Below are 27,285 nucleotides of genomic sequence, written 5' to 3' on the forward strand. Positions count from 1 at the left end.
TTCCTCTGTGTAGCTTTGGTGCCTGTCCTGGATCTTGCTCAGTAGACTAGGCTGGCCTCAGACTCACAGAGATCCACCTGGCTCTGCTTCCCGAGTGCTGGGATTAAAAGTGTGTGCCACCACTGCCCAGCAACTCTGTGACTTTCTAATCACTCTCTGACCTCTCAGCTTGTTTCTTCTATAAATTCGATGATGATCATGATGATGATACCTACCTAAATACATAAAATGCTCGGTGATAATAGCAATTAATCAGTCTTTCTCAGGGTGCTTATTTCTTGGGTGAAGATAATGCTCATAGCTTTCTGATACCCAGAGTCACTAGGAGCAGTATGGTAGAACAGCCTGGAAGCCCCCATGCTTAGTCTGGTAGCATATCTCACTCTAATTGGCCCTCTCTAGTTCAGGTAATGGTACACCAAGGAAGCTCAGGGGTCTCCATCACCATGTCACTTCCCAGAAGATCATGACACTTTAGTGTGTCCAGGATGAGGTCCAGGAGGAGGGCTTCAGAAGAAAAGCCCTGCAAATTCCAGTTGTCCTACTTTTGTACCCTGCAAAGCTCCCCAATGTAGAGCTTTAAAAGGCTCTTGTTTAAGGGATTATAGGAAGAGGGAAATAGTTCTTCCTTGACTAGCTCACAGACCCCAGCAAGGCCTGTCGATATGGGCACCTGAGCCCTGTTCTCAGTAGGGATGTTTGGAAGGAAGGGTGGAACCAGCTGGAGCTTGAGATGGAGAGTTAGGTTAGCTGAGTCAAGGATTCTTGCATCCTCGGGAAGGGGAAAGATGACTCTGAAAGGACAACACATGGATATTTTGCCGAGATCAGCTTTAAAGACCTTTCTGTCCTTCCCCCAACCCTCTCTCCACAGGAAAGAAAACAGGAGACTCTAATTAAGTTCTGTTTCTATTTATTGCTACTAATTTCTTTCCCCGATAACCCCTATTTACAATAATTCAACCGCTTCATCGAAACTAGACTTTACAAAAGTTCCTGGTGGTAGATCAGAAGCATGCCCACTTACTAAGCAGGTAGTCCCACCTGTGATGGGCACAGTTGAACCTGCATCAGGAAGAGCTGCTCTTGCTGCTGAAGTCAAGGAGGGCCAATAACAGATGTGATGGTCTCCCCACCCTTTGGAGCGAGGGTACTAAAAAACCTTTAGCAGAGCAATGTTGGGAATAGTGGAGCCTCCAATGTCAAGCAAAAGAAGCCTTTTTTTGTGAAGAGCCACATAAATGACCAAATCTGGGCCCCAAAGAGGCAGTTGTGTCATTGGAAGCCAGGTGTAGCCATCTTCAACTAGCCTGTGGGAAATCTCACTTGAAGGGGCCAAGGAACCGGTGTGAACACTTATATGAGATATGGGCATTGTTTTAAGCTAGAAGAAGGTGCCACTCAGTTTGAGTCACATGGGAAGGTGTGCCGTGGATGAGAAGAAGGAGCTAGTTCATTGGAAAGCCTGGGGCCCCTCCAGCCTCCTCAAGAAGCCCACTGGTGTCTTGGATGGTAGGCAACTGCAGAGTACATATTTAAAGGTGCAGAAGGTCAGCGATGGGTCCTCAAAACTGCCCATTTGAATCTTGACCAGGCTAGTTCAAGTCTCCTGGTGACTTAGTGGTCAGACCTCTAAAATGTTGAGAAGGCTAGCAGGAATAGTATGTGTAGCTTCCTTCAAACCTCATTTAAGGAATTCTAGGTTCACCTATATCCAACTGAGGTCCTTTGAAACAGACAGCTTCCCCAGGGCTATGAGACTGGTTTGAAACAGTGGTTTGGTGTTCTTCTAGCAGTGTGGCAGTGGTGTGAGAATAAGAAGGTTTGGGGTATCTTGGTCGTGGGGCATGGCTAGGTCCCTTGATGCCCCACTTGCATGTCCATAACGGGAGAATGGGAGGTGCCCGAAGGGCCCATACTGTCAGTCACTGGTGGAGGAAGAGGGTCCAGAAGGTGAGATATGCCTTTGGGCAGTCCCTTATCCACTCTATTTGAGCCTGTAGCACCCTGGCAGGGCCTTCAGCCATAAGCCTCCCTGGTGAAGCAGGCAGGGCCAGATTCTGTACCAGTCCTCTGATCCTGAGCCATTGTGGGAGGAGGCCACACCCATCCCTGCAGTCTCTGCAGCTAGGGCTCAGCCTTGGCCTTTGCCATCTTCATTTCAAGGTGCCCCCGCCAGGGAGAGACCCTGCAGCTGCTCCTCTGTGCCTGCCAGCTCCGATTCATCACGCCCACTCTCTGAGCCCTCGAAGCAGCCAGAGTCACGGGGGATGTCCACCTTGGGTTCTGACACTGTGTGCATAGGCTCCTGGCTGCTCTCGGCACCCTCTTCGGCCTCTTCACTGCCAGCTGCTGGGAATGAAGACAAAATGGAGGGACTGGGTCCTCAGCTGGTTTGGGGTGGAGGTAGGAGAGGGACAGCAGGGTGTTTTGAGAAGCCTTTGGGGCCTGGTCATGGGCTGGGACCCCTGGGCAGTCTCCTGTAGGCAGTCAGCTCTGCTTTTCTTCTCCCCAGTTCCAGCACAGAAAGTGGGAGCTGTTCCCAGGCCCAAGAGCTCACACATCCCCAGCACTGAGCTGGAGCCAGGCAATCTGGACTTGGACTCTGGGGTAAATCCCATGCCTTCTCTGGCCTTAATCTCCCCTCTGATTCAAAGGGGGTTGGGCCTGATTACCCTTATAACTTGCCCCCCAGTCCCACCCCCAACAAATTTTCCTGGAAACCCCAATTCAAGTGTGGGAAAGTGCCTTCCTGCTGCAAAGGGGGGTTCTGGGTCAGAGCATGGTCAGAGCACAGGGTCTCCAATGCCAGCGAGGACCTCTGCCCACCCCCGCCAATGCGACTCACTGTCATAGTCCAGCAGCAGCTCTGCAGCCGTGAGCAGCTTGGCCCGGTGCTGTGGGTCCATGATGTTCAGCTCATTGAGGTGTGTTTCCCTCAGCTCTTTGAAGTCTTCCAGTGTCTGGTAGCCATTGAGCAGCAGGGTGGATGTGTGCTCCTGGGGGCAGAGACAGGCCATCAGCAGTCTCCTTTATGAGTCACCCTTGTCTGGAACCTTTCCCTTCCACATAGCAGCTGTCCCCTTCGCCCCCATCCCAGTGGCAAGCATGCCTCCTTGACTCCCAGACACTAATGCAAGTCCAAACTCAAACCTCCAGGCCAATGCGTTCCAGCAGTTCGTGCAGAGTCTTGGGCTTGGGCCTCTTGCCTTTGCTCTGTCGGCGGCTGGGGCGCACAGGCCCCACAGCCTCCTCAGGCAGCACGTCCACATAGATGAATTTGAAAGAGCCCAGCTTGCCATTGAGAAGGCCCAGCCATGTGCCCACAGGTGGCTTTTCTATGATCTGGATCACATCTCCTTTCTGGGTGGGGGGAGAGCAGAAGAGAGCAGGGGGAGGGAACACTTGGCTTCTGCTGATACTTGTCATACATTGGCTCTGTTTTGTTTTCTTTCTTTGTGGCTGAAGCCTGCCAGGCTCTGGAGGGACCCAGATGCCCACTTTACCTGCAGTTTCAGGGAGTCGTGGTCATAAGGGCTGGGAGTGAAGTCAGTGTGGACTCGAGCACGCCCACAGAACGGCCCTGTGTACTGGGGAGCAGGTGAGTCCTCCATGAAGCTTCCAGAGCCTGGGCCAGGGCTACAGAGTTCACTGCCTGCAGGGGATGGGTAGAGAGGAAGCATGTCTTTGTCCCGAGGCAGCTGGGGTAAGCAGTGCCTAGGAGGGCCACTACAGGAAGCTCCCAAGTAAACACCCCGGTGACAGAAAGCTGCGCTCTCACAGGAAGTGTGGAAGTGGTTCATCCCCTTAGCCACTCTGGTGAAGCACAGCTTTTTACCTCCAGGGCTTCAGATAATGAAGAGTTGGTGGCTGGAGAGCTGCCTCATAGAGACTAAATGGGCAAATCCGGACCACCTCTGGGGCTCAGTAGGGCCAACACCTTACTGAACAGGTGAGGAATCAGAGGCCAGGTAGGCCAAATGACCCCCCCACACACACACACACAAGACTTCTCACATGTACTTGGTGCCACTGGGTCTACCACACTCCAGGGCTCCTTACAGGTCCTTATTCCCACTATGTGTTCCTTCCACACAGGAAGTCATATCTTGCAGGATCCTTTAACTCTCTCTATTTTATAAGACTTGACGTTGAGTAACAAAGCCTTACGAAAATGCAAGTGCACTCTTTCTACCTGAGAGGGGCAGGGTGATGGGCATTTTAAGTGGATTCCAGTGGGAGGCAGAGAGAGGGTGACCAAAGTGGGGTGAGCCTGAGGGCAAGGTACCTCTTGTCTAGCCCCTGAACTTCTAAAAGATGCTCAATGGTGCCATAAGTTCAATAAACAAAGATCTGAGGTCCAAGAGGCTGACTCTTTAGAACTGGAAACTACCTCTGGACTTCAAGGTGGGATGTTTGAGATACTCAAGGGCTATAGCCTGTAGGTCCCCTTGGACAGCTAAGGACGGGCTGGTCTTTGAGGACAATGAGGTTCTTCCTCTGCCTGTGGGCCTTTCCAGGCCTGAAACAGCAAGTGGAAGCCCCTACAAAGCAGATCTGAGTTCAATACTGGGTCACTTGGCAAGTCACTTCCGTAAGCCTCAGTTTCCACATCAATAAAGTGGGGATAACAGTACAGGTCCTATCAGGTTGTGACGAAGATTTAATGTGAAGTGGGCCGAGGAGATTCCAGTAAGGAGAAGACAAATACTCATTTCTCTTTCAGCCTTTCCCAGAAAAGCCCCTGGCACTGCCCTAGTCTAGGTCTTCTCTCCAGATTTGGCACATGTCCCCTCACCTCCCTCACCTGTCGATGTCTGGCAGCTGAGTGCTGGCAGTTCACGCTCCTCCTGCTCAGAAAAGGCTAGGGCCATCTTCTCAGGACCGGGGCTGTCCAGGCTGCAGTCTGGAGATGTTGGGGAGGCTGAGCCCTCCTCCAGTGTGTCTCCCTATAGGAAGAGCGTTGGAAGCGCTGAGAAGCCTTGCTGTGGTAATACAGGCCAGTCCCCACTGTAGTGAAACTGGGCATGAGCTTCGTTCAGATCGCAGTTTTGTTACCTACAGGCTCAGTGACCACATTCTGAACCTGAGTTTCCTCTTTTGTAAAAGTGAGGATGGCAGGCCCAGTTCTCTTATGTCACAGAAAGAGACCCCCAGGGCATAGAATGGACATATTTTGTCAGCTTCCGGTGTTGATGGGTATGAAGAAGAGGCCAGAGTGACTAAACTTGGACTTGGGGCTGTTGCCATGACCCAGTCAGGCAGACAAATTTGTCTGAGAACAATTGTCCACATTCTTGTGTGCCAGGCTGGCCTGCCATTTCATTTCATCCTCACAGTAACACTTGAAGTTAAGTGGTATGCCTGGCCTGAGTTTTAAAATAGATAACTTTGCCAAGGCCTGAGAGAAACGACAACCGAGTTGCCTGGTTCCAGAGCTCCTTCCACCTCAGCTCAGTGCATCTGAGCATAGTGTTGTTTAGCAACTGGTTCTCTGTGAATAAAGGACTGGATGATTTGCCAACTCCTATTTTGTGAATGTTCCCCATCAATGGTCAACATCTGGGTACCACTGCATGTCCCTGGATGAGTTGTCAGAAGAGATATCTAGGTTATTTCCATTATGTAGATACTATACACACACATACATCAGCAACATGTGTAAGAATAACAGGTTGTGTTGGCAATAGGAGATGATGAATTTTGAAGATTTTTTTTAGCATCACCTTTGTCCTGGCTAGTGTTATGTCAACTTGACACAAGCTAAAATCATGAGAGAGGGAGCCTCAATTGTGAAAATGCCTCCAATAAAATTGGACTGTAGGGTATTTTCTTAATCAGTGATTTATCGGGGAGGACCCATCGTGGGTGGTGCTATTCCCAAGCTGGTGGTCCTGGGTTCTTTAAGAAAGCAGGCAAAGCAAGCCAGTAAGCAGTGCCGGTCCATGGCCTCTGCATCAGCTCTTGCCTCCAGGTTCCTGCCCTGTTTGAATTTCGGTCCTGACTTCCTTGAATGATAGACTACAGTGTAGAAGTATAAGACAAATAAACCCTTTCCTCCTCAGCTTGCTTTGGTCATGGTGTTTCATTACAGCAATAGGAACCCTAATTAGGACAACCTTTGCTTTTAATAGGACATATTTGATTTAAAGTTCTCTCTCTCATGAGTGTGTGTGTGTGTGTGTGTGTGTGTGTGTGTGTGTGTGTGTGTGTGTTTGGTAGTGTGGTAGTGTTGGTGATAAAACCCAGGGCTTTGCACATGCTACGCAAGTACTTTACCACTGATTTCTGTAAGTCTATAGAAGTTGATTTCTAATAAGAGTTCTATTTAACAACTGGCTTACGGAATTCATGACAGTTAACCAACTGCCCATACAAGCTAGTTGAGCTGGCTCCAGTATTCAAGATGCCTCCTGTAAGAGCCACACGCACAAGCAGCCCACTGAGTGCTCTAAGCTATGCCTGCCCCATAGCTCTCTGTACCCCCTCCTCCTGGGGCTGAAGCTAGCAACCTCCATTTTCTCTACAGTCTTTGAGTTAATGAAGGTTCAACCAGCCGGACAGTGGTGGCGCACGCCTTTAATCCCAGCACTCAGGAAGCAGAGCCAGGCGGATCTCTGTGAGTTCGAGGCCAGCCTGGTCTACAGGGTGAGATCCAGGACAGGCACCAAAAAAATACAGGTTCAACCAATCTATCTCTTTCTTTTTTACAGATCTATTTTACTTTTTAAATTATGTGTATATGTATGGATAGGATGACATGGGGGACGATATATGCATGCCAATGCAAGTGCCTTCAGAATCCAGAAGAGGGCATTAGATACTTTGAAGCTGGAATTACGGGTGGTTTTAAGTCACCCAACATGGCTGCTGGGAACCAGCCTTTTGTTCCCTGGAAGAGCAGTATACACTCTTAACCACTGAGCCATCTTGTTAGCCCCACAGTCTATTTGACTTTCTGATGGTTACAAACGTGACACCATCAGGGGGAAGCACACTTTCAATCTTGAGTTTGGATCTTTGCCCAGGCTGGCACTATGTAGTGTGATCCTCTCTGGTGATGCTGGATAGCAACAGCAAGTCATAGCTCTCCATCAGCAACAAAGCTGTGAGGGGAAGGGAGCACGGGACACTCTACACAGTGCTATGTTGCTAAGCTCAGTAGTGTTCAGTAGGCTGGGTGTGCATTCTTGACTCGTGGCATTTTGAACTTGGGGCTTATCAGGATGTAACCACATGGTAAATAGAGGTGCATCTGTAGTTTTCTCTCTATTTTCCTGGAATCAGGCCTTTTAAAAAATCTGTCTCAGGGGCTTCTTCCAGTCAGAGCTTTGGGCTGGATACATACAGCTCAGGAGAGTTCATCTTCCTTTCAACTGCCCTCACTCTATGCCTGTCTTTGCAGAGAGCTTCTGTTGCCCAGACTTTCATCTTTCCTCAGCCTCAATCCTTTCCTAGCCAGCCCCCTGCTGCCCGTGGCTGGTGGTAAATCCTTGCCCCCTCCTCCCGACCACCTCCACGTGAACCTCCTGTTTGCACTGAGCAGCACATGCACATCTTAAGTCGCAACTATCCAGGTGATCATGCTCACTCCCCTGCCAGAATGGCCTCCTTGGCCCTCTTGGGCCTCACCCCACCCTTGGATTCCAGGCCTCACCATCTCCTCTGACAGGGCCTTCACCATCATCTTGCCCATCTTCCTGTTCATGGTTCGGGAAATGACTGCCCTCCACTTCTTGCCCAACTTTTTGCCACTCTTCCCAGAGTCCTCTGGGGTAAGAACACCTGAGTCATCTTCTGGAATCTGTGACAACAAAAGAAGAGGTTGAGGGACCATGCTAACGCTGGCTTGGGTCCAGGTCTTGGTATACAAAGAAGTCTTCAGGATCCGGAAGTGGGTGGCGGTGGTAGGATTGAGAGCAACCCGCCCTCCAATTCCCTTTTTCATCAGGCCCAATCCTGTTCTCAGACTTATTAATTTGTGATGAATTCATTTGCTTTTTAATGTGTAATTAATACAAGTAGAATGTTTGCCTAGGAGAAGCAGGAAGGAAGCTTTGTCCCAGAGACACTAATACCTCCTGTTTCCCGGCACCATTCCACCCCCTACTCACCACTTCCCCTACTCAGTATACCCCAAGAATCTCTGAAACTCACATTATCATCCAGGTTAAATTCCTTCTCGCTCACCACAGGGGAGCTGGGCTTGGATTTGGCGAAATCCTTGAAGCTGCTGGAGCGCTGAAGTGAAAGCTGGAAGAAGCAGAAATGATGTAATCAGTGGTGCTAAAATGGCTGCCCAAGGGTGGATCTCTTTCCCCTTGTGGGCACATATGCCCACATCAGGGCTGGGCAGAACAACGGAAACCCTGAGGTGAAGGGACAGGATGAATTGTTCTTCATTCTATCCCTGGCCACAGACCAAAGGACTTCTGGCCTCAGGTGCCTCATACCTCAGTGCAGCTCCAGGCTAAACTCCAGTTCCCACCAGCACCCAAAGTTTGGTCTCAGAACTCTGGCATAACAGAGTCAATGGATCAGAGTCAGTGCACACTTCAGCACATATGAAAATGTCGGGAGTGAACTGGGAGGCAATCCCTCACAGAAGCATTTCCCTGGCCTCCACACTCTGGTGGGCACTGAGTCAGGTTGCTATCACAGAGACAGGGACAAATATCCAGGCCTATAGCCTGATGGAGAACTCATGTCCTGGGAACAGAAAAGACAGTCCCACCAGATGCCTGGCATGACACTTTCTAGGAAAAGCACAGCAGAGGCTTACATATAGAAGGTGCCTATAGATTTGGCTCATAAACGATTGGAGCCAATTCAGTTCAAGAAAGCCACGATTTTCTCTTGATTCATCTCCGAGTTTAACCTCGGCCACTGATGTGAGAAGCTGGCAACTGCTGACTTTCGCCAGTGTTTGGACTTTCAGGCATGGCCTATTGTTTGTGTTGATGAGACTGTCTTCAGGAGGTGATCTTTAACTCTCTACACGTGTACACGCTGAGATATCAGCCTGATAACAGGACAAGGCAGGTAATGGGGTAGCTATAGACGCAGAGTTGAGACTAAGCCTGTGTCGCGATAAACAGACAAGACCAGAAGACACACACAGGAACCAGGGTTCACAGATGGCCAGACAGATAGAGTGGGGATAGACTTCAGACACCCAAGATAAGAGCTTGAGGAACCAGAGCTCCAAACCCCCACTAAAGCTGAAGGTTTCACATCCTTCTTCCTACTAAGTGGGGGTGTGTCTAGTGACACCCCCCCCCAGCAGGGGCAAGAGCACTTGCCCCCCCTCAAGTGAATCTGTCCTAACTCCTAGAGACTGCACTGTAGCTGTCTGGTACATTTTCTGGGTCTTGACCAAAGATGAATCAGCAACTACTTTTCAGGGTCATGTATTCCTAAAGGTAGTTGACCAGAAACTAGGTCAGCAGTCAGGCCAAGCAGAAACCAGCTTCATCCGGGGCCACATAGGTAGGTGGGTGCCTGGAGCCTCAGGTGGTAGGTTTCCTTTGTGATACCTTAAAGACCTGGAAAGGGGGGGCTGTGAGTGGGTATACAGAGAGGAATATCTGACCATGGGGTGATTTCCATGATTCCCATACATCTCCTCCATCCTCCATCCTTAGCTCCACCTTCCACTATTCTTTTCTTTCTTTCTCTCTCTCTCTCTCTCTTTCTTTCTTTCCTTCTTCCTTCTTTCCTTCGTTCCCTCCCTCCTCTACTTTGCATCTATTTCCTTTTCTTGTATGGTAGGATGCAGCTGCCTGGATAACTTCCCCCTCTTATTGCATGGAAAAGAGGGGACAGGGAGAGGGTGGGCACCAGGCTGGCTTGGGCCCAAGGAGAGCAGGCCGGGTTGCTATTTATAGGCCGATGCGGCCTATTGTGGCCTTCCCTCCATAACTGCTTAGCCTAGCCTCCAGAGCAGGAGGCTGAGAGTCGCCCCTGAAGCCCCAGGGACTGGTGAGGCTGGAAAGCAAGCCAGAGGGCAGATGTGAGGTGGGAAAAGTAGGCTTTGTTAGGGAAGAGTAAGCTCATTGCTGGCTGTTCTTTCTCCAGACCTTTTCCGGTCATTAATTTGCAGGCTGGGAAACTTGGAGGAGAGGCTTTTGACTCCCAGGCCCCTGCGATGGCCCCTCTGTCTTAACTTAAGCCCAAAGCAGGAGATAACCCAAAAGGGCCATGAAGATAATTCTGGGGCTTGGGCCCACCCAACTGGCTACTCCTTAGTCCAGATAAATAAACAGGACAGGCACATGTTCTTCAGGTGATCAGCAGCAAGAGTCAGCTAAGGTGGTCTTTTACTAGGCCTTCCTCCATCCTCCGGGGCAGCTGCAAATATCCTGGCTGACTTTTGCTTACCCTGGGATAACCTAGCCCAAAGGTGAGTTGAAATCCATGAGCTTGTTTTTTTATTATCTGTCTTCCCTTTGGGGTGAAGCCTGGCTGGGAGCTGCGCAGGCAAGGAGGAAGTCTCATGTACTGGTGGCCTCTTTTTCAAGTCTAAGGAGAGCATGTGGGCCTCTTAGAAACAGCTACACTTTGGGCATTGGGCGTTGCTAAGTTCAGCTCTGGTATGACTCTGGTATGTGTGGCCTCAGATGACTTACTTAACCTTTCAAACCTCAGTTTCTTCTTTTCTGCCACTGACCAGCTGTGTAAGTTACTATTTTCTCTGTGCTGTTTTTTTCCTCATTAGTAAAAAGAAGACAAAACCCTCTACTGCACTGGACTGTTGTCGAGATGAACCGAGTACCCGTCCAGCACTGGGAACATCACCGGGCACATCTGGCCCTTCTGGGATGCTGCTTTATGTTTAGCTTTTTGTATGACCCATCAGCAAACTGATCCAAGCCAGCGTTAGCATGGTCCCTCAACCTCTTCTTTTGTTGTCACAGATTCCAGAAGATGACTCAGGTGTTCTTACCCCAGAGGACTCTGGGAAGAGTGGCAATACTTTGTTTGTTTTTATGAGACAGGATTTCTCTGTGTAGCCCTGGCTGTCCTGGAACTCTACTTGTAGACCAGGCTGGCCTTGAACTCACAGAGATCCACCTGTCTCTACCTCCTGAGTTCTGGAATCAAAGGTGTGTGCCACAACACCAGGCCTTACCTGCAAACTCTTAACCTGGACATTTCCCCACCTTAAACACTCTATACTTTTAGCAACTGCCAGAAAGAAATATCCTTTAGATTTTAATTTACTTGGACACAATACAAATGTCCATCAACTGCAGAGTGGATTAATTGTGTCAGAATCATACAAGAGGACAGTAACCAACAATGCAACTATCTCAGCAATATTTATTCCAAAAATTTGAATAAATATCACCCACACACAGTTGATGAAAACTGGTCAGCTTCCCCAAAAAGTATGACACATAATTCTTCCTACACAAAATTCAAAGAGTGGAGGAACTCAAATGCTGTTGGAAGTCAGGAAAGTTACTCTTGGGGAAGGGATTATGTGGTGACAGATAGGGTTGTAAGAGAAACTTCTGGAATTTCAGAAATGATTTATTTCTTGAGCTGAGTGCTACCTCCCTGAGGATATCCACTTTATGGAAACTCACCATATGGATATCATACTCAGACAGAAAAAAGTGGTTTCTACTCAAGTGTCTAAGACAGCACCCCTACAGAAATTTTTCTCTGATCACCCCTCATAGCTTCACCCTACCACAGGTGGCTCACCTTCCCTACATATCCCCTGAATTGCCCTCTAAGCTACTTCAGTGATCTAGGCCCTAGCCTCTGTCTGTATGTGAAACCATCCAAGAAACTGCCCATATGCCCAATAGCCTTCCAGGTTCTTCACATGTGACAGCCTACTCCAGCATCACCAACTCCATATTACATCCCCACCTCTCAGTGAAGGAAACGGAGATGGAAAGAAGTGAAGTGTTCTAGGCAGAGTCCCATGACTTATCGTGGAGACACAAGAGCAGGGCACTCCTAAACCCAGGTCTGGGACTTGACACTGGAAGGCCATGTGCGTTACTGTGCTGGTCCCGCCTCCCAGCTAGCGCAGTCACTCTCACACCAAGATGGAGATGGACTAGTACAGGGCTGACTACGGGTACTGTTCGCCTGGAGCCACCGGGAGAGCAGGGGGTAGCAGTGGTGGAGGAATGGCTCAGGCTTTGGGGGGGATGCACATTTAAATGGACTCGGGCAAGAGATGGGAGAGTCCTCCACACTGAGCTAGGAAGCATTTGAACGAGAGTGAGAAATGAGGGGTGATGTAGTGCTGGGCATGTTCATAGCTGTTCTGGGAGGCAAAGCAGAAAAAGCCGTGGAAGATCCTTGCTGGCCATGTCCCTGGGGACGATGGGGAGCCACAAGTTGAATATCATTTATCTGAAATGCTTAGGACCAAAAGTGTTCCACGTTTCAGATTTTGGTTTTTGAGAGAGTGAGTACCTTGTGTAGCCCAGGCTGGCCTCTAATTTGCTATGTAGCAGAGGATGACCAATATTCATTAAGATTACATCTGTGGCTACCATATTCAGTTTCTGTGGTGCTGAGGACTGAGCTGAGAGCTTTATGAATACTAGATAAGCACTCTAGTGACTGAGCTACATCATTGACCCTTCCAATATAAAAAATTTAATATTTGCATATATAATGAGATATTTTGTCAATGAGACATGTAGACATGAATTTCATGTAATATATATATATGATTTGAAGGTAATTTTTTTCCCGGAGCTGAGGACTGAACCCAGGGCCTTGTGCTTGCTAGGTAAGCACTCCACCACTGAGCTAAATCCCCAACCGCCAGGTAATTTTATATAACGCTTTTGATGTGCCTGTGTTTTGACTGTGACCTGTCACATAAGATCAGGTGTGGAATTTTCTGCTTGTAGCATCATGTTGACTTTCAAAATCCTTCAGGTTTTGGAGCATTTCAGACTTTCGTAATAAGGATGCTCAACCTGTAGTGAAACAACACAGCGTGTGTTGCTGGGGTGCCATTCTAGAAGTGTGACATGGGGGACAATGCTCTGGTATTGGGGAAGAGATGAGAAGAAAGACTGGAAGGAGGCAACAGCCCCGCACTTGAACATGAGCCTCGCTCCGTTCCTTTCCATTTCCCCTGGAGGGAGGCTAGGCTTCGTTAGAGAACAAATCCCTCTCCATATCCTAGACCTTGGCCCTACTGGTACACTGAATCTTGTGCTTGTTACTCTCCCCTAGTGCTTCTGAGATCAGTACGGGGACAAGGGAGTGCAGAGAGGAGGTAAGAGTCTGAAATTAAGCATCTTGGCTTGGATCCCTGCAACTTACTAGCTGCGAGAGTTCCAGCAAATTTCACCAGTCTGGGCCTCTAGTGTGAAATCAGTAGAAAAGCAACACCTGCCCCTGCTCTTGGAGGTTGAAGTCAGCAAGCTAAGTCATGACCCAAGTGCAGAGCACAGCACATGGCCTCTGATGGGCCTTCCCTCAGTGGTGGCTCTCCATAGGTCTTGTTTCCTGTACTTCAAGGATGGAACCATGGTTTATTCTTTGCAATGTATTCCCTGTCTTGGCTCATGCCAAAGCAAGCGCCTCCTTGTAGGCAGGAGCGCACACGCGACAGAGTGCTTTCACAACTGTTATTCCAGTCATCCCTACCTCTAGATCAGACTTCACCTTTCCTTTCAGAGGTGAAGAAACTGAAGCCCACTAGAAGTCAATGAACTGTCCAGGGTCCTAAGGCAGAACACAGCAGGATTCCAACCCCACTTCCTTGCCCCCCCCCCCACAGCACATTCTCACGGGCAGAAGGAGGAGATGGGACAAGTGAGAGAAGCTTTCTTTGTCTTTGTTCATTCCCTTCTACCATATCACCTCAGTTTCCAAAGGGAAGGGACTTGACTTCAGTCATCTGACGATCACAGATGGAGTTGGCTGGCTGTCGGCCCTGGGAAGATGCCACGTCTTCTGGAGTTTAGTTGTGCTAAGGGCATTTTTATAGTATGGGGCTTGGGTGTGTAGAGGCAAGCTCATCTTGGCTCCTGGAGGCTGGTATAGGCTCTGACAGGGGTATGGTGCAGTTTGCACGGACTACTCTTCCCTAAGGGATGTGGACTGAAGACTTTTCTAGAAGAGGCCTGGAGGAATTCCCAGAGGCCCATCTGCCAAACATAGAATCTGGGTAATCGGAGCCAAGAGAGAGGAAAGGGATTTCTCGTTCTGTGGGCCTCAGAACACCTCTGCCTGAGGTAACATAGGGTCCTAGTGTCGCAGTGTGAACCTTTTCTCAGACTTTCCTCCAGCTTGATTCTCCTGTGGTTTGGGGCCTACCCGTGTCTACACAGTAGTCTCTGTTTCTCTCATGAGTGAGAGAGCAAGGGGAAGTAGCTTGGCTCTGAGGAGGGGCAGCCAATGGCAGGCTTTTGGGGCCTAGTTTAGGCGGGGAGGGGGGGCGGAGGGGGGATAGGGCCCTGGGTAAAGATTCACAAACCTCCCCCTCCTCCCCCTCCCAGCTCTGCAGCCTTTGAGAAGCCGCTGAGGTGGGGAGAGTGCACGCAAAAGTGGCAACCCCCCAGCTCCTCAGAGATGAGACAGGATGCACACCCCAGTGCTCCGAGCCTGTTTCTCAGCTGCCACCCTCTGTCTGGGAACTGGCAAGGGGGCTCCCCCACAGTGTACCTGAGTTGAATTCCAGGGGAAACTTGTAGGGCACAGTGAGTCCTGGGGGCCCTGACTATGGCTTGGGCGCTTGGATCTAGTCAGGCCTGTTGGGATGTTCCTGTGCTCTCACTAGAGATACAGGCCAGACAGGCTGATTGCCTGGGAGAATCCTACCATAAAATGAACTCTGTACGTACAATCAGAGAGATCTGGCTATAGCAGCGGCCTCAAGCCTCTTTCCATCTAGCTGCTGTCTCAGGAAGATGAACACCTCAGCCATCCATGACAGCTACCTTCCTGGCCTTTGAAATCTCCCTCCCCCGACAAAATTTTCCTCCTCAGCTCTCACACCTACTCACCATGTCATCAGCTTCATTTCTCATTTCTCATACGTTCTCTCCCTGCCCAGAAAGAACTCATATAACCCTCCCGAATTCCACTGTGTTTTGGTGGGCCCTTCTCCCGAGTCGGAAAAGCACCTATTGCCTCATCTCCAGTGGCCTGGGGAGCTGTAGTAGACAAGTGGGCAGGGGCTTAGCCACCCACCTTGGTTGGGTAGGCCAGCGGGGCCCTCTGAATGAGATGGTTCCCAAGAGGACACATTTGAACAGAAGTGATAGAGACCCAGGCTAGGAGAGACAGAAGTAAGTCCGCTCTTGGGATTCAGCTTGAGCTCGGTATTTTGTCGTTCTCAAACTGAAGTCTGTGGTTCTAGCCCTTAAATTCTTTAGTCTCACCGTTGTAGGGTTGCACTTCTAAAAGTTCCACTCATAGCTCTATACGCCAGAGTTTCAAAAGTGTCTTCCGTACGTTTCCTACTCTGGTGACCGATGAGCCCGTGCCGTTTTCTTTCGGGGAGAATGGCCCTCACCTACAAGCTCAACATACAGTCTTGGTTCAACTTCCCCCTACCAAGAGTCCAGGAGGGGATTGGTGGAGAGTGTGGAGGAGGACAGGAAGGAGTGAGCGCTCAAAAATGCTCCTCACCTTTTTCTTCTGAGTGGGCTCCTTGTCACTGGCGTTGGAGGGTTTGCGACGCAACATGGTCCTCTACTGTGACGACACTCCTGCTCTGTTCTCCAAGATGCTGAGATGCAAAGACCTCTTGCTCAGCCTCACCAGCAGCAATCAGGGAGCACGACATAGACTGAGCCTCCGGCTGCCACTGTTACTGCTGCAGTGGCAGCTTGGGGGTGAGGGCCATGGACACCCAGCAGCAGTAGCAGCAGCATACAGGAAACCTTGCCACGTGACCTACTCTTACAGCAATCATGGCCCCTGCTGGCCTCTAGGGAGGAAGGAAGTCCCAGCTTCGGTCTCCAGAGATTCTGATGCAGACAGATCTTGAGTTGAACAATCAGAGAAAAGCCCCAATCCGGTTGTCTCACGCCATTCACCAGCAGTTCTTTCCTCTCTGGCTTATTCAGGCTCTAGCATCACTAATTAAACTTGAGAAATCAGACCGTGAACAATCTCTCTGCCTCTTGAGTGAATGAATGCCCTCAGTCAAGTGGCAAATTCAAAGTCATTACTGCTATCATAATTACCCTGATGGTCACCCCTATGACCACTATCTCTGTGGCCATCACTTCTGCTCCCATTACCAGATCGTCACTACTCACTCTTACAACCATGACCTCTACAACCATCATCCTTCCCACCATCCCCACTGCGATCAGCACACCTTAGCCATGATCGATAAAGCAGTCATCTTGTCAGATATTTCCACTGCTTTTATCATCCGTATAGTTGTCACCCTCACAAACATTGCATTCATGATGCTCTTGGCACCACAACCTTCAAGAACCCTGTATCCACAACTCCTACAGCTGCCATCCCAGCCACAATCCACATTTCCATCAGCACACATACGGCTCTCATTCTAGAGGAGGTGTGTCTACACTCACCACCCCTCAGCTGTCACACAAACTCTAATTACAAGAACAACTGAGAAACATTTGCAGGCAATGCCATGTCAACAATAGGTGCCCCATTCAAAAGGCATTTATCAAATGTCTATTCACCACACCCATCTTAGAATTAGTGCGGCAGATGAGGAGGAGGACAATCGTGGTAATGATTTGCAGTGCTTAAGGGTCTAACCCATGACTTACATATGCATTTGTGACAGATGTGTAAATACTTTCAATGACTCCTGTTTACTACAAAGCAACTGTTATACATCATATATACTTTAGAAAATACAGATGAACAATAAAAAGAAACTTCAGGCCCAGAAGTGGTGACTCACATCTTTAATGCCAGCACTCGGAAGGCAGAGCCAGGCGGATCTCTGGGAGTTCGAGGCCAGCCTAGTCTTCAGAGCAAGATCCAGGACAGGCTCCAAAACTACATAGAGAAACCCTGTCTCAAAAAAACGGAAAAAAAAACCAAACAAACAAAAACAAACAAACAAAAAACTTCAAAAAGTCTCCAAATAGGCTTCCACACTGTTTAGAGAAATGGCCTTTACCCTTTTCAGCATCTAGCACCTCTGTTTAAACTAAGTTTACTTCTTACAAAAATCATACTGTACAGGAGGCAGAGCATTGGTTTGGGGAGATTTGCAGAGATGGGAGAGACAGATCATGAAGGGCACATAGAACTTTTTGGAGGTGATGAATATGTGTGCTATTTTGATTGTAGTGAAAGTCTTATGAATGTATGTTAAAACTTTTCAAACTTTGTTTTGCTGAAGTTCAAGTATACCTCAGTAAAGCTATTTTTAAATTTTCAATGAAAAAAAAAACACATTTCACAAACTGTTCATATTTGCTTTTCATGTGGAATATATTTATATTTTCTCATGCACAGGGTCTTGCTTTGTATCCCAGGCTGGCTTGTAACTTGTGATCCTCATGTTTCAGCTTCCTGGGTGCTGGGATTATAGATGTGCACCACCATGACTGGCTGAAATAGTCTGGAACTATGTGATTAGATGTGTGCATGAGTGTGCACATGTGCATAGTCAGGGTGCATGCTTACCTGTGCATTCACATGTGGAGGCTAGACGTCAATGCTGGATGTCTTCTTCTATTGCTCTCTACCTTTTTTTTTGAGGAAGGGTCTCTCATTGAACCTGGAGCTCATGGCTTTCACCTAGACTGGCTAGCTAGTGAACTTCGGGGATCCACAGGTCTCTGCTTTCCCCATTCCAGTGCTGGAGTTACAGATGTATGTCACTGTACCCAGCTTTTATGTGGGTGCTGGGGATCTGAACTCAAGTACAACAAGGAATTTCCTCAAAGAGCCACCCCCCAGCCTGAATTACATGATTTTTTAAAATGGCTGCTTAGCATTTGGTTTCGTGAATCCACAATAATTAATCTTGTCTTGGTTGGTTTTTAAAAAACACACAAATACTGAAAGTCCTTAAGGTAAAATTTACTCAGTCACATCTATTAGTTTATTATTAAGTTAAATGTCCAGAAAGTTCGGAATTGCTGTGGTGAGAGATGTGCACTTTGTTTTTAATTCAAAGACAGCTTTATTCTTAGACTAAAATAATTCTTCAAGGAAGGTAGAAGAGAACAAGGAAGAAGTAAACTCTCGAAGTGATGTGACACTAAATATTCATCTTCAATGAGGAGTCTTTCTTACCTGGTTCATGCGCTACCTTCGATTTTTATTCCCTAGCCTCCTGGAACGTCATAAAGAATTCTAATGATACACCTTTGAAAGGCTTTCGATTCTATGGAACTTGTGAAATCCTGAGCTGGCCTGCCCCAGCTCCCAAGATGTTCTCGTGACTTCCTCCCTGGGCCCTCAGGCCTTCAGATCATTCATCTGTGAGCTAAGGAAAGAAGGACAAAGTCCATCTCTCTCCAGATAAAACTGTATTTCCTCTGGCGCTAGTCCAGCCAAACTGTCAGGCTGACTCATGAAAAGATTCTGCGTTCCCCATTCCTTTTTTATCGGCTTGCTTTTTTTCAGTCTGAAAGTCTTTCCCTGGCTAGGGGCACCAAGTGTTAACTGGTTAAGGCTTTGCAGTGTGTTTAGGACCCTGAAAGCTAGGAAGGGGACAGACACATCCAGCTTGTGGGGGTTCAGTGTGATCCAAGTCGTTCTGTCCAGGTCTGGGCTAGGGAGACCTGAAGCTTACAAGGCCAGGCGCCTCGAAGGTGGGAACAACTCACAGAACCTTCCGGGCCTGTGCAGCGTCCCTGACCGGCGCTCAGGATGTGCCCACTTCCTGTTTGCCCAGCCCCAGCAACGAGCAGAGCTCACACACTAACCGCAGAACCTTCAAAGGCTGCCAGCAAACCCGGTGGGCGGGTGGGCGATGGGCTGCTGAAGCCTGGGAAAGGGGTGGGGGTAAAGTGGGAGGCGAGGTCATTCAGGACTGAATACAGAGAGGTGGCAGACCCCTGAACAGGCGGAGCAAGTGTTCTCAGCACCTCCCCTTCTCTTCTTTCAGATTTGCACAAGACCCAGTCCGCAGCCCGTGGTCTGGGGGGTTCAGGGTCTTCCCTCATGCAGACTTGTTTTCCTCCAGCCGTTCTTTCAGCAAATGACCCTGGCTAGAGTCCCAGTGGGTCAAGCTCCAGGAAGCTAATGGGTCCTAAATACTTGTTTAATAGGCTTCTGTACCATATTTGCATTTTATAGGTTCCATTCCGGGTACACAGAGTCCTCAGCTAAAGTAGTGACCCAGGGCAAAATAGTTCAATGAACTAGGCCACCTTAAACTTGATAATGGGCTGACAGGCAGGACCCAGGAGCTTGCTGTGGCCACAGCCTTGTGCTAGGCACTTGGTGGAGGTGCAAGATAAACAGATGTCAAAGTCCCTTGCCCCTGAGCGCTGCCATCCTAGGTGGAGTGGCAGGCACCCATTTGCCCTGTGCTTGTTCCTTGCTGAGTACTTCATTAGAACCTTCACAAATATTCTTCAGTCCTGCTACAACCCTCCAGAGAAACAAGGGAGGTAGCTTAGGCTGGAATCAATTTTTGCGGAGGTGTGGCCTAGAAGGAAGTATAAATAATTGGGTAAGGGAACCTTGATTTAGCACACAATTGTGCGTGTGTGTGTGTGTGTGTGTGTGTGTGTGTGTGTGTGTGTGTGTGTACACGCGCGTGTGCGCTGTTTGGGGTTATCTTATGGACAGCAAGATGATTATGCACCCTCAGGTGGTGGATGTAGGGGTGCCAAAGACACCAGGCCCTTGTCGACTGCGTCCACACAGAGCAGGCCCCCACCAGCATACCCAGTGGAGATTCTCTTTCGGTAGATAGAGATCATGGGTGGGACACATAAGGCAGGTGGGATCCAGACCTGTGGAGTTGCATTCCGCATGTCCGTGAATGGGTGCATCCCTGCTTTGAGACACTAAGAGTTTGCATACTGAAGGAATACTTACATTTCCCCCAAAGATTCTTATCTCACTTCCTACCCTCAGCCCTCCCTACACTCCAGGTGAAAACTTGTTGGCTTTACGACAACCCCCCAACCCAGGCACTGTGGTCAGCCCCATTTTCCAGGAAGTCAAGGCACAGTGGGGTTAAGTGACTTGCTCAAGACTGTACAGCTAGTACTGATGTCAGAGTTCTAAACAGGTGGCATGTCTTGCTTCAGGGCCACACTATTAAGTGTTTGTGGCGCCTCTAATACAGAATTTTTAAAAGGGGAGACGAAAGCATTGTGGAGCCGTTTGGGTATGCTTTTTCTCCGTGCTGGGACTATGCTGGGCTGGGTACAGGACTAGATGCCACAGGGCCACCTCAAAGCAGGCCCACAGGGGCATGAACAGGATGAAGAAGGCATCTGCAGTCACATCATGTACGCTACAGCTGCAGTAACCAGGGCTGGTTAAGTGGGATGACGGATAGGGAGGCCCTTGTCATCATGTCGAGGAGCAAACATCTGTCATATTTCGCCTAGAGAGTTGGGGGAGGGATTCGAGGCATGCCGATTCCCAGCACCTGTCATATAGGTGAACACATCTATGTGGCTAGGAATGATGAGGAATAGGAAAATGGATTCTTTGGATTCATTTAAAGGAAGGAATTTTGGATAGTCAGCTGATGCTAATTCAGTGCCGGTTAAGTAGTAGTTTTGTTTCTAGAAATACCTAAGCAAGGATTATGTAGTCCCTTGAAAAATACCTGGGGATTTCCAGGTGAAGCCTACCACGTTGGCAGCCTGGCTCCCGATCTTAGGCAGAGTGAGTGCAGGGAGAGGAACTGCAAGCGGGGGCAGAGGGGCCAGGAGACAAGGGCTAGGGAGCCTAACACACACCATGTGCAAGATGCGCACAGGGCTTTCAGCTCGGGAACACTGGGGAGCTCCTACCAGAAAGACAATCATATCTGGAGTTCTGAACTCATGATAAGGTCTTGGTTTAAAAACAAAAGGCACCTGCAGGCAGCTGTGGCAGTTGCCCTCTCGAGAGGAGGCGGGGCTTTGGTGCTCAGAACAAAACATGCTAATGACTCATTGGAGGGCCTGACTATGGAGGACTAGGTGTGGCTGGGTGGCTCTGCCTAGAACTCAGTGCCAAGGTTACCAGGACAAACATCTGTGAGCTCTGTAGGGCCGTGGGGACAATTTTCGAGGGTTCTAAGGACAAGGAGAACACATCCCAGAAAAGGAGGGCAGGTCGGACTGAGTTCAGAATGTTCTTATTGGATGGGAAACCTTGGGCAAGTAACAGGATTTGTGCCTTAGTGAAGACGAACTGATAGTGTGTGTGTGTGTGTGTGTGTGTGTGTGTGTGTGTGTGAGAGAGAGAGAGAGAGAGAGAGAGAGAGAGAGAGAGAGAGAGAGAGAGAGAGAGAGAGAGAGAGAGAGAGAGGCAGACTAGGCTTATTACAGATTACCTACACAGAGGGAGAACTCATGGAACACGCTTGATCCCTGGTGGATGACCCTACATCAGTTCCCTCTAGGTTTCCTCTGGGAGACTTTTTTAAACTTTATCAAAGCAAAGATAACCTTGGTGATGACTATTTTGGAGTCTGCCTCCTCCCCACATCACCTCGGCACCTCCTTGTTTCTTGCGCCTACTTTAAACTTCTCCCCAGGATCCCATTGACCTGCGTCTAGTGTGTCTCTATAGCTTATGTCTTTCCACCTTACCAAGTCAAGGTCCCTCTGCCCCAATGAACCTACGTGGTGTTGACAAGTAAAAAGGCCTAAAGCTGCTTGGGTTTCGCTAGGAGGGAAACCAGTTTTTCAGCTTCGGGGCCTTGCCACAGCCCACTGGGGTTTTCTCAACCATCCATCCTACCAAAGCGAAGCTGCTTGCTAAGTTCCTGTTTCATAGAGAAACCCAGAAGTGAAGAGACGGGCCAGCCTCAGAGCAAGGGCTGCCTGGGCGAGGGTTTGGGGAGCACCCCCCACTCCCAGCTGTGACAAACCTTGGGGGTGGGGGCAGGGATGGACAGAGAGGAAACAGTAGCTACTAAATCTTCATTTTTCTGTTTCTCCGAGACCAAGAATGCCCAACTATTTATTTGAGGAAGTGCCCAGTGAGTTGGTAAAATTCACTGCTGACGTGGGTTAACTGTTAGATAGCCCAGTCCATTCTGAGGGCCCAGCTCATGACCAGCTGGAGCCAGCTGGCTGCAAAGGAGTAAGAACCGACTTTGGTGTCACCTAGAGATGAACAATTTAAACTCCCCGTGAGGGTGTTTGTGTATGTATCTGCCATTTTGCCCACATCCTTTCCTAGTCTGAAAAGGATTTAAAGCACAAAGAAAGTTAAGTAGTGACTGCCTGTAACAGCAATACTTGGAGGCTGAGTGAGGCAGGGGGACTGCCATGAATTCAAGGCCAACCTGGGGTACATAGGGAATTATAGGCTGTCTGGATTATATAGTAAGACCCTCAGCAACAACAAACAAAAATGTGGCTTAGAGCAGAGCTTGGTAGTGGTCTGTTGTCTCAGTACTTGGGAGAGAAGGGCAGAAGGATAGTCTGAGGCTAACCTGGGGTACATAGGAAACCTCAGTCTCAAAAAATGTCAGTACCTTACCACTTCCATTGCAGTGACATGACCTCAAACAGGTCTCCTTGGGTCTCATTTGGTTCATTTGAGACTACATGGGAGTGATAGAAGCACACAGTGGAAGTGGGAGGGGATAAAAGCCCACCCACCCACGCCAGGCCCAGGCTGTTTCTGTCCCCCACCCCACCCCACCCCACCCTGCTTGCAGATCAGGCTGCAGCTCTCAGCTGCTTCTCCAGCACCACACCTGCCTGCTGCCATGCTCCCTGCCGTGATGATAATGGACTAAGCCCCTGAAACTGTAAGCAGGCCCTCAATTAAATGCTTTCTTTTATACAAAGAAAGAAAGAAAGAGAAAAAGAGGGAGAGGAGTCACCACAGAGCTGAAGCAGAATGTCTGGGATTTAATACTTGCTCCTGGCAGACTCTATGATCATGGGTGTGTCCTTTTCTTTCTCTGTTCATGAAGGTACTGTTCAGGGCTGAATATGGAACTTGCAGGCTTGGATGCAAAACGGAAATGCAGGGCTCTTTTTAAAAAGTATTAAGAATCATGAAACAAGGTGGAGAAACAAGCAAGGCCAGCTTCCACTACATAGTGAGCTTGAGGCCATCTTGGATTACAAGAGACTGTCTCACAAAACAGAAATAAAAACAAATGAACAGATAGACAAAGACAAAAAAGCAAGCAAGGAAGAAAAGAACGGTAAGACAGGCAGCTGGGAAGAGACCTTTCAAACCAGCTTGAGGCCCCTCTGAGCACAAGTCCCTGAAGAAATGCCCAGGCCACACACCCACAAATTGGACCCTTCAGCTTCTTCAAGCACAGTTGTGTGGAAAGCCCAGGAGGGCCGCTTGCTGCCGGGTCTCTGCATTTGGTGACAGGCCCTGCAGCGTTTCTAAGGAAACTCGGGCTCTAGGGAGCATAGTTAGAAGACGCCAAATTAGAAGCTAGCCCCAACAGCCTTTTCAGAGAGTGGCTGGGTGGGTGGGAAGGAGAGAAGGAGGGAGGGAGGGGGGAAGGTAATCTGGGCCCAAAATAAATTGTTTCCCCATCTACCTCTGAAGGTAGCTTGTGCTAGGTGAATAACAGCATTATTATCTTTTGTCTGTGTAGCTTCCTGATTTACAGAATAATGCCACATCCGGGTCTTTGGGGCTGTACTCTACAGCCTCTCCAGGAAGCCTGCAGGGGTAGTTTACAAAACTGATAACCAAAGACTAGAGAGACACGTGACTTGCCCAAGGCCATGCAGCTGCTCCAAATGAGGCTGGAATCCTAGAAACCTACCTCCTAGGAACAGAGAGGAGCCTTTCCACCTGGCCTGCTCCCTAGCAGCCATAAGGTCAGGAGAAACGTGGTAAGGCTGTTAAACAGGAACGCTTATGGCCAGCCCTCCAGGTCCCAAGGAAGGGAGGAGCTGGGCTAGCTGGAGACCCTGCATCTGAGGCTGGACTTCATCTCAAGGCCATCGATGGGAGTGCAGGGGAGCGACATTGTAAGGTGATCAGGTGGAGTTCTAGGATTTGGCTTGAATGGCCTGCTGATGGGGCTTGGTTAGTGCCTGTGACCGGCAGTGCAAGTTCGGGGCACACAGGCCAGGCCTGGGCAGGCAGGCTCTGGGAAACAGGGAGCCTGTTTTCTCATTTGGAAAGTGGGAGGAGTCATAACCCTCTTGTTCTTTTCAGAGAGCCGGTCCTTGAGCCATCTGATGGGTTTGAATTCTGTTTTATTCACCAACTTAGTATAAGAACCACCTTGAGCATGTTGCTTTCTCTCCAGTCTCTAAAGGCCTCACTCACTAGCCTCACTTTGAAAATAAGAATGATAGCAATACCTTCTCAGAGCTTGGGAAGATAAAATGAGACAATGTACGAAAAGTTTTCCACACAGTGGTACAGAACGCGGTGGTGATGGTGACGACTTTACTTTTTATAAGTAGGAGTTCTCAGAGAGCAAGTGACACCTCAAACAGCCTCACCCGTGCCAGACTTCTCAGTGACGACAGGACAGCTCTGAGGCCTTTGGAAGCAAATTTGATGGTCATATATAATTTTTTTCATGTGTGTGGATTGTATGTACATGTTTTTGCTTGTGTGTGCATGCCCATGTTGAAGCAGGAGGTTTATATTGGAAATCATCTATGGCTCTTCTTATTCATTGAGGTAGGATTTCTTGATAAACCAAAAGCTTGCCAATATGGCTAGTCTTGCTAGCCAGCTTGCTCTGGGGAGGCCCTGTCTCCACCTTGGGAGACTAGAATTACAGGCAGGCCTTCACACCCATCTAGCATTTATAGGAGTTTCTGGGGTTAGGAACTCTGGTTCTCACACTTGTGTAGCAATGCTTTAAACCACCAAGACATTTATTTCCCCAGCCTCCATACATCATTTTCACACTTGGAGAATTAGGCCTTGTTGGACCAGGCCAGGCAAACTCTCAGCCTGTTGCCTTTGTTGAACACTGGGCCTCTAGAACCTTGATTCTCACCTTCAATGTGCCTTCTTGAGTCAAAAGAGCTGGCTCCACCTTTTATGGACCACACTTAATAAGTTCCCAAGAGTGACGAACCCATGTCTGCCCCCTTCATAATGTTTCAACAACCTTCAGACAGGCTGGAGGTAGCTGGCTGTGCGTGGAGCACGTGCCCATGAGCATAAGTACGCGCACCCACACACTAACGCGCATGCGCATGAGCATGAGCACATTCTCAAGGCCACGTGTTTCCCTACTGAGATTCTGGGAGCCTCACATCCCTGCCCCCACCTGAGCCTCTTCTCTTCCTCCCCCACCACAAAAGCCACAGGTACCAGCAGCCTCCTCCAATACAGCAACAGCAGACACAATGCAAAACCAGAGGCAGGCATCTTTGCATTCTTTGCAAAGTGGTTTGAAGCATCTAGCAGGATGTGAGGCCAGGTGGCTAACGACTAGTCAGGGCCAGACCAGAGAAAACACTGATGACAGCGGGTTCGGTGAATGAGGCGGTGGCTGACATGTAGCTGAAGAGACTTGCCACAGTGCTGATGGGCAAAGGAGCTGGAGCGCCAGCCCATCTGGCCCCCCACCCCCTAGCCCCATCTCCTAACCAAGTGCTGGGTCTCTTCAGGCAGGCCACACCTCCTGTCTGAAAGTCCGTTTTCCTGTCTAGAACATGGGGGAATCAGAGGCTGCCCACAGAAGGTTAAGAGGTTTTCAGAGACATGGGAGGCTTTAATAGCATTGTCATGGTGGCTACACCTTAGAAGATTAAAATGTTCCCTGAGTGCCAGAGGAGTCCGGGAGAGTGTGGCTCTCCTGCCCAGGCTGATGCCCACATTCCAGAGTACCTTTGCCATTCTCTCTTCACAGGCAAAGTCCTCTGCCTTAAGTCCCTATGGGATCACTTGTCAAGGAGCACACTGGTGCTTTAGGAGCTGTGGGTTCACATATGGGGAGAGGACTGATGCCTGTTCCTGACAGGTCTCCAGTTCCAGGCCACAGCTGACTCCCGCTCATCTGTTCTCCCCAGTGCTAGAGTGGCAGTCTGCAACCAGTTCACCCAGCCACCTCCTTCTACGGGCAGGGCAGGCAGGCTTGAGTCACCCATAGTCCCTCAACTCTACAGTCTAGAGCCAGGAGGCCACTGTAGGCCTGGGGGTGAATAAGGGTGGCCAGAGGCAGCCCTAAAAGTCTGGAGTCATCGTGGGTGGGACAGCTCTTGTCCTCTTCAGCAAGTAGGATAGGATGGGGCCCTCTGGGCTATGGAGCCCTGTGAATAGGGGCATTAGCCTATAGGCTCTTTTACTTTGGGAGACAGGGACTCACTGTAGCAGGCTACAGTGGCTCTGCTCCCCCAGGGCCCAGGGGTGGGAGTCCATGATGAGGCATGCACATCCGGGAGAAGGTAGAATGTGCTGCCTGGGGTCTGGCTCTGGAGGAAGCTTCAGAGCGTGACTTCAAGGTGATGGGCCAGCAGGGGCTCTTGGGACATGTATGGCACAGAGGGAGGCTAGCTAAGCAAGAGAAAATGAATCCCAAACCCAAACAAACAGTCCGCAGGAGAATGGGGGGCATGGGGGGGGGTGTCTAGCTACTCCAGCTGAGGATGGCAAGAGCAGAGGCTACCCACACGGAGGTCAAAGAGGTGAAATGAGGGGCCAAGGCTGACAGGGGTTTTGTGTGTCGCTCCAGCCATGCAAACTCCTCCAGCAGCTGCCGACGCTGCAGTTCTGGGCCAACAGTCTCACGAATGGTCTGGTAGTAACGATTCAGGTACCGGAGCTGCAAAGGGAAGTGGGTTTGAGCAAGGCTGCCAAGAGATGAGCTCCTGGTACCATCTGATCCCCTGCCATGGTACTCTAGCTTCACTGTGGACTCGGGTCCCAGCCACTGTCAGACCTCTGCTATTTTCTGGAGCTTTCCAGAGGCAGTGCCCCGTGGTGATGGCTTAGTAATATGGTGATGCTCATGGAGAGGAGGTTGATGTCTGGCAGAGGAATAAAAAGGAAGGAGAGTAGTTATCTCCATCTTATAAAAGAGGAGACTGGGGCCCAGAGTGGTGAAGGGACTGCATATCATTCTATGCCTTTTGGTGGCAGAGCTAAGTAGTCCAGTCTCAGAGTCCCTAGGGGTTTACTGAGTTTGGGGATGCTGGTCCAACTAGAAAGTCCTAGAAGCTTTGGAGTCTCTGACAAGCTGGGAAGATATGCCCCAATGAG

At 49.4% G+C, this 27,285-nt stretch overlaps 2 protein-coding genes across 4 annotated transcripts in view; both read right to left on the minus strand.

Annotated features, from left to right (window-relative positions):
- Positions 1–896: 896 nt before the first annotated feature.
- On the minus strand, positions 897–15,892 carry Sash3 (SAM and SH3 domain containing 3). 2 transcript variants are annotated; one of them, XM_015988557.3, is made up of 8 exons: positions 15,625–15,892; positions 8,158–8,253; positions 7,658–7,804; positions 4,808–4,949; positions 3,507–3,655; positions 3,154–3,363; positions 2,849–2,999; positions 897–2,352 (listed from the first exon to the last, which is right to left on the minus strand). In XM_015988557.3, exons 1-8 carry the CDS (start codon positions 15,679–15,681, stop codon positions 2,162–2,164), a joined length of 1,143 nt encoding a protein of 380 aa, XP_015844043.1. In that variant the 5' UTR covers positions 15,682–15,892; the 3' UTR covers positions 897–2,161. The 2 variants fall into 2 exon arrangements, with proteins under 2 accessions (XP_015844043.1, XP_006995041.1); XM_006994979.4 differs by having other exon boundaries at positions 897–2,349; positions 15,625–15,819.
- Positions 15,893–24,327: 8,435 nt separating this feature from the next.
- Positions 24,328–27,285, minus strand: part of Xpnpep2 (X-prolyl aminopeptidase 2) — a 30,850-nt gene continuing 27,892 nt past the window's right edge. For both annotated transcript variants that reach the window (XM_006994980.4, XM_076562863.1), the window contains one exon: positions 24,328–26,848. In XM_006994980.4, coding sequence (XP_006995042.1) covers positions 26,654–26,848 — 195 coding nt within the window. In that variant the 3' untranslated portion in view covers positions 24,328–26,653. The remainder of the gene's footprint in view (positions 26,849–27,285) is intronic.

The sequence above is a fragment of the Peromyscus maniculatus genome, chromosome X (genome assembly GCF_049852395.1).
Source record: "Peromyscus maniculatus bairdii isolate BWxNUB_F1_BW_parent chromosome X, HU_Pman_BW_mat_3.1, whole genome shotgun sequence".
NCBI classification, from domain to species: domain Eukaryota; kingdom Metazoa; phylum Chordata; class Mammalia; order Rodentia; family Cricetidae; genus Peromyscus; species Peromyscus maniculatus.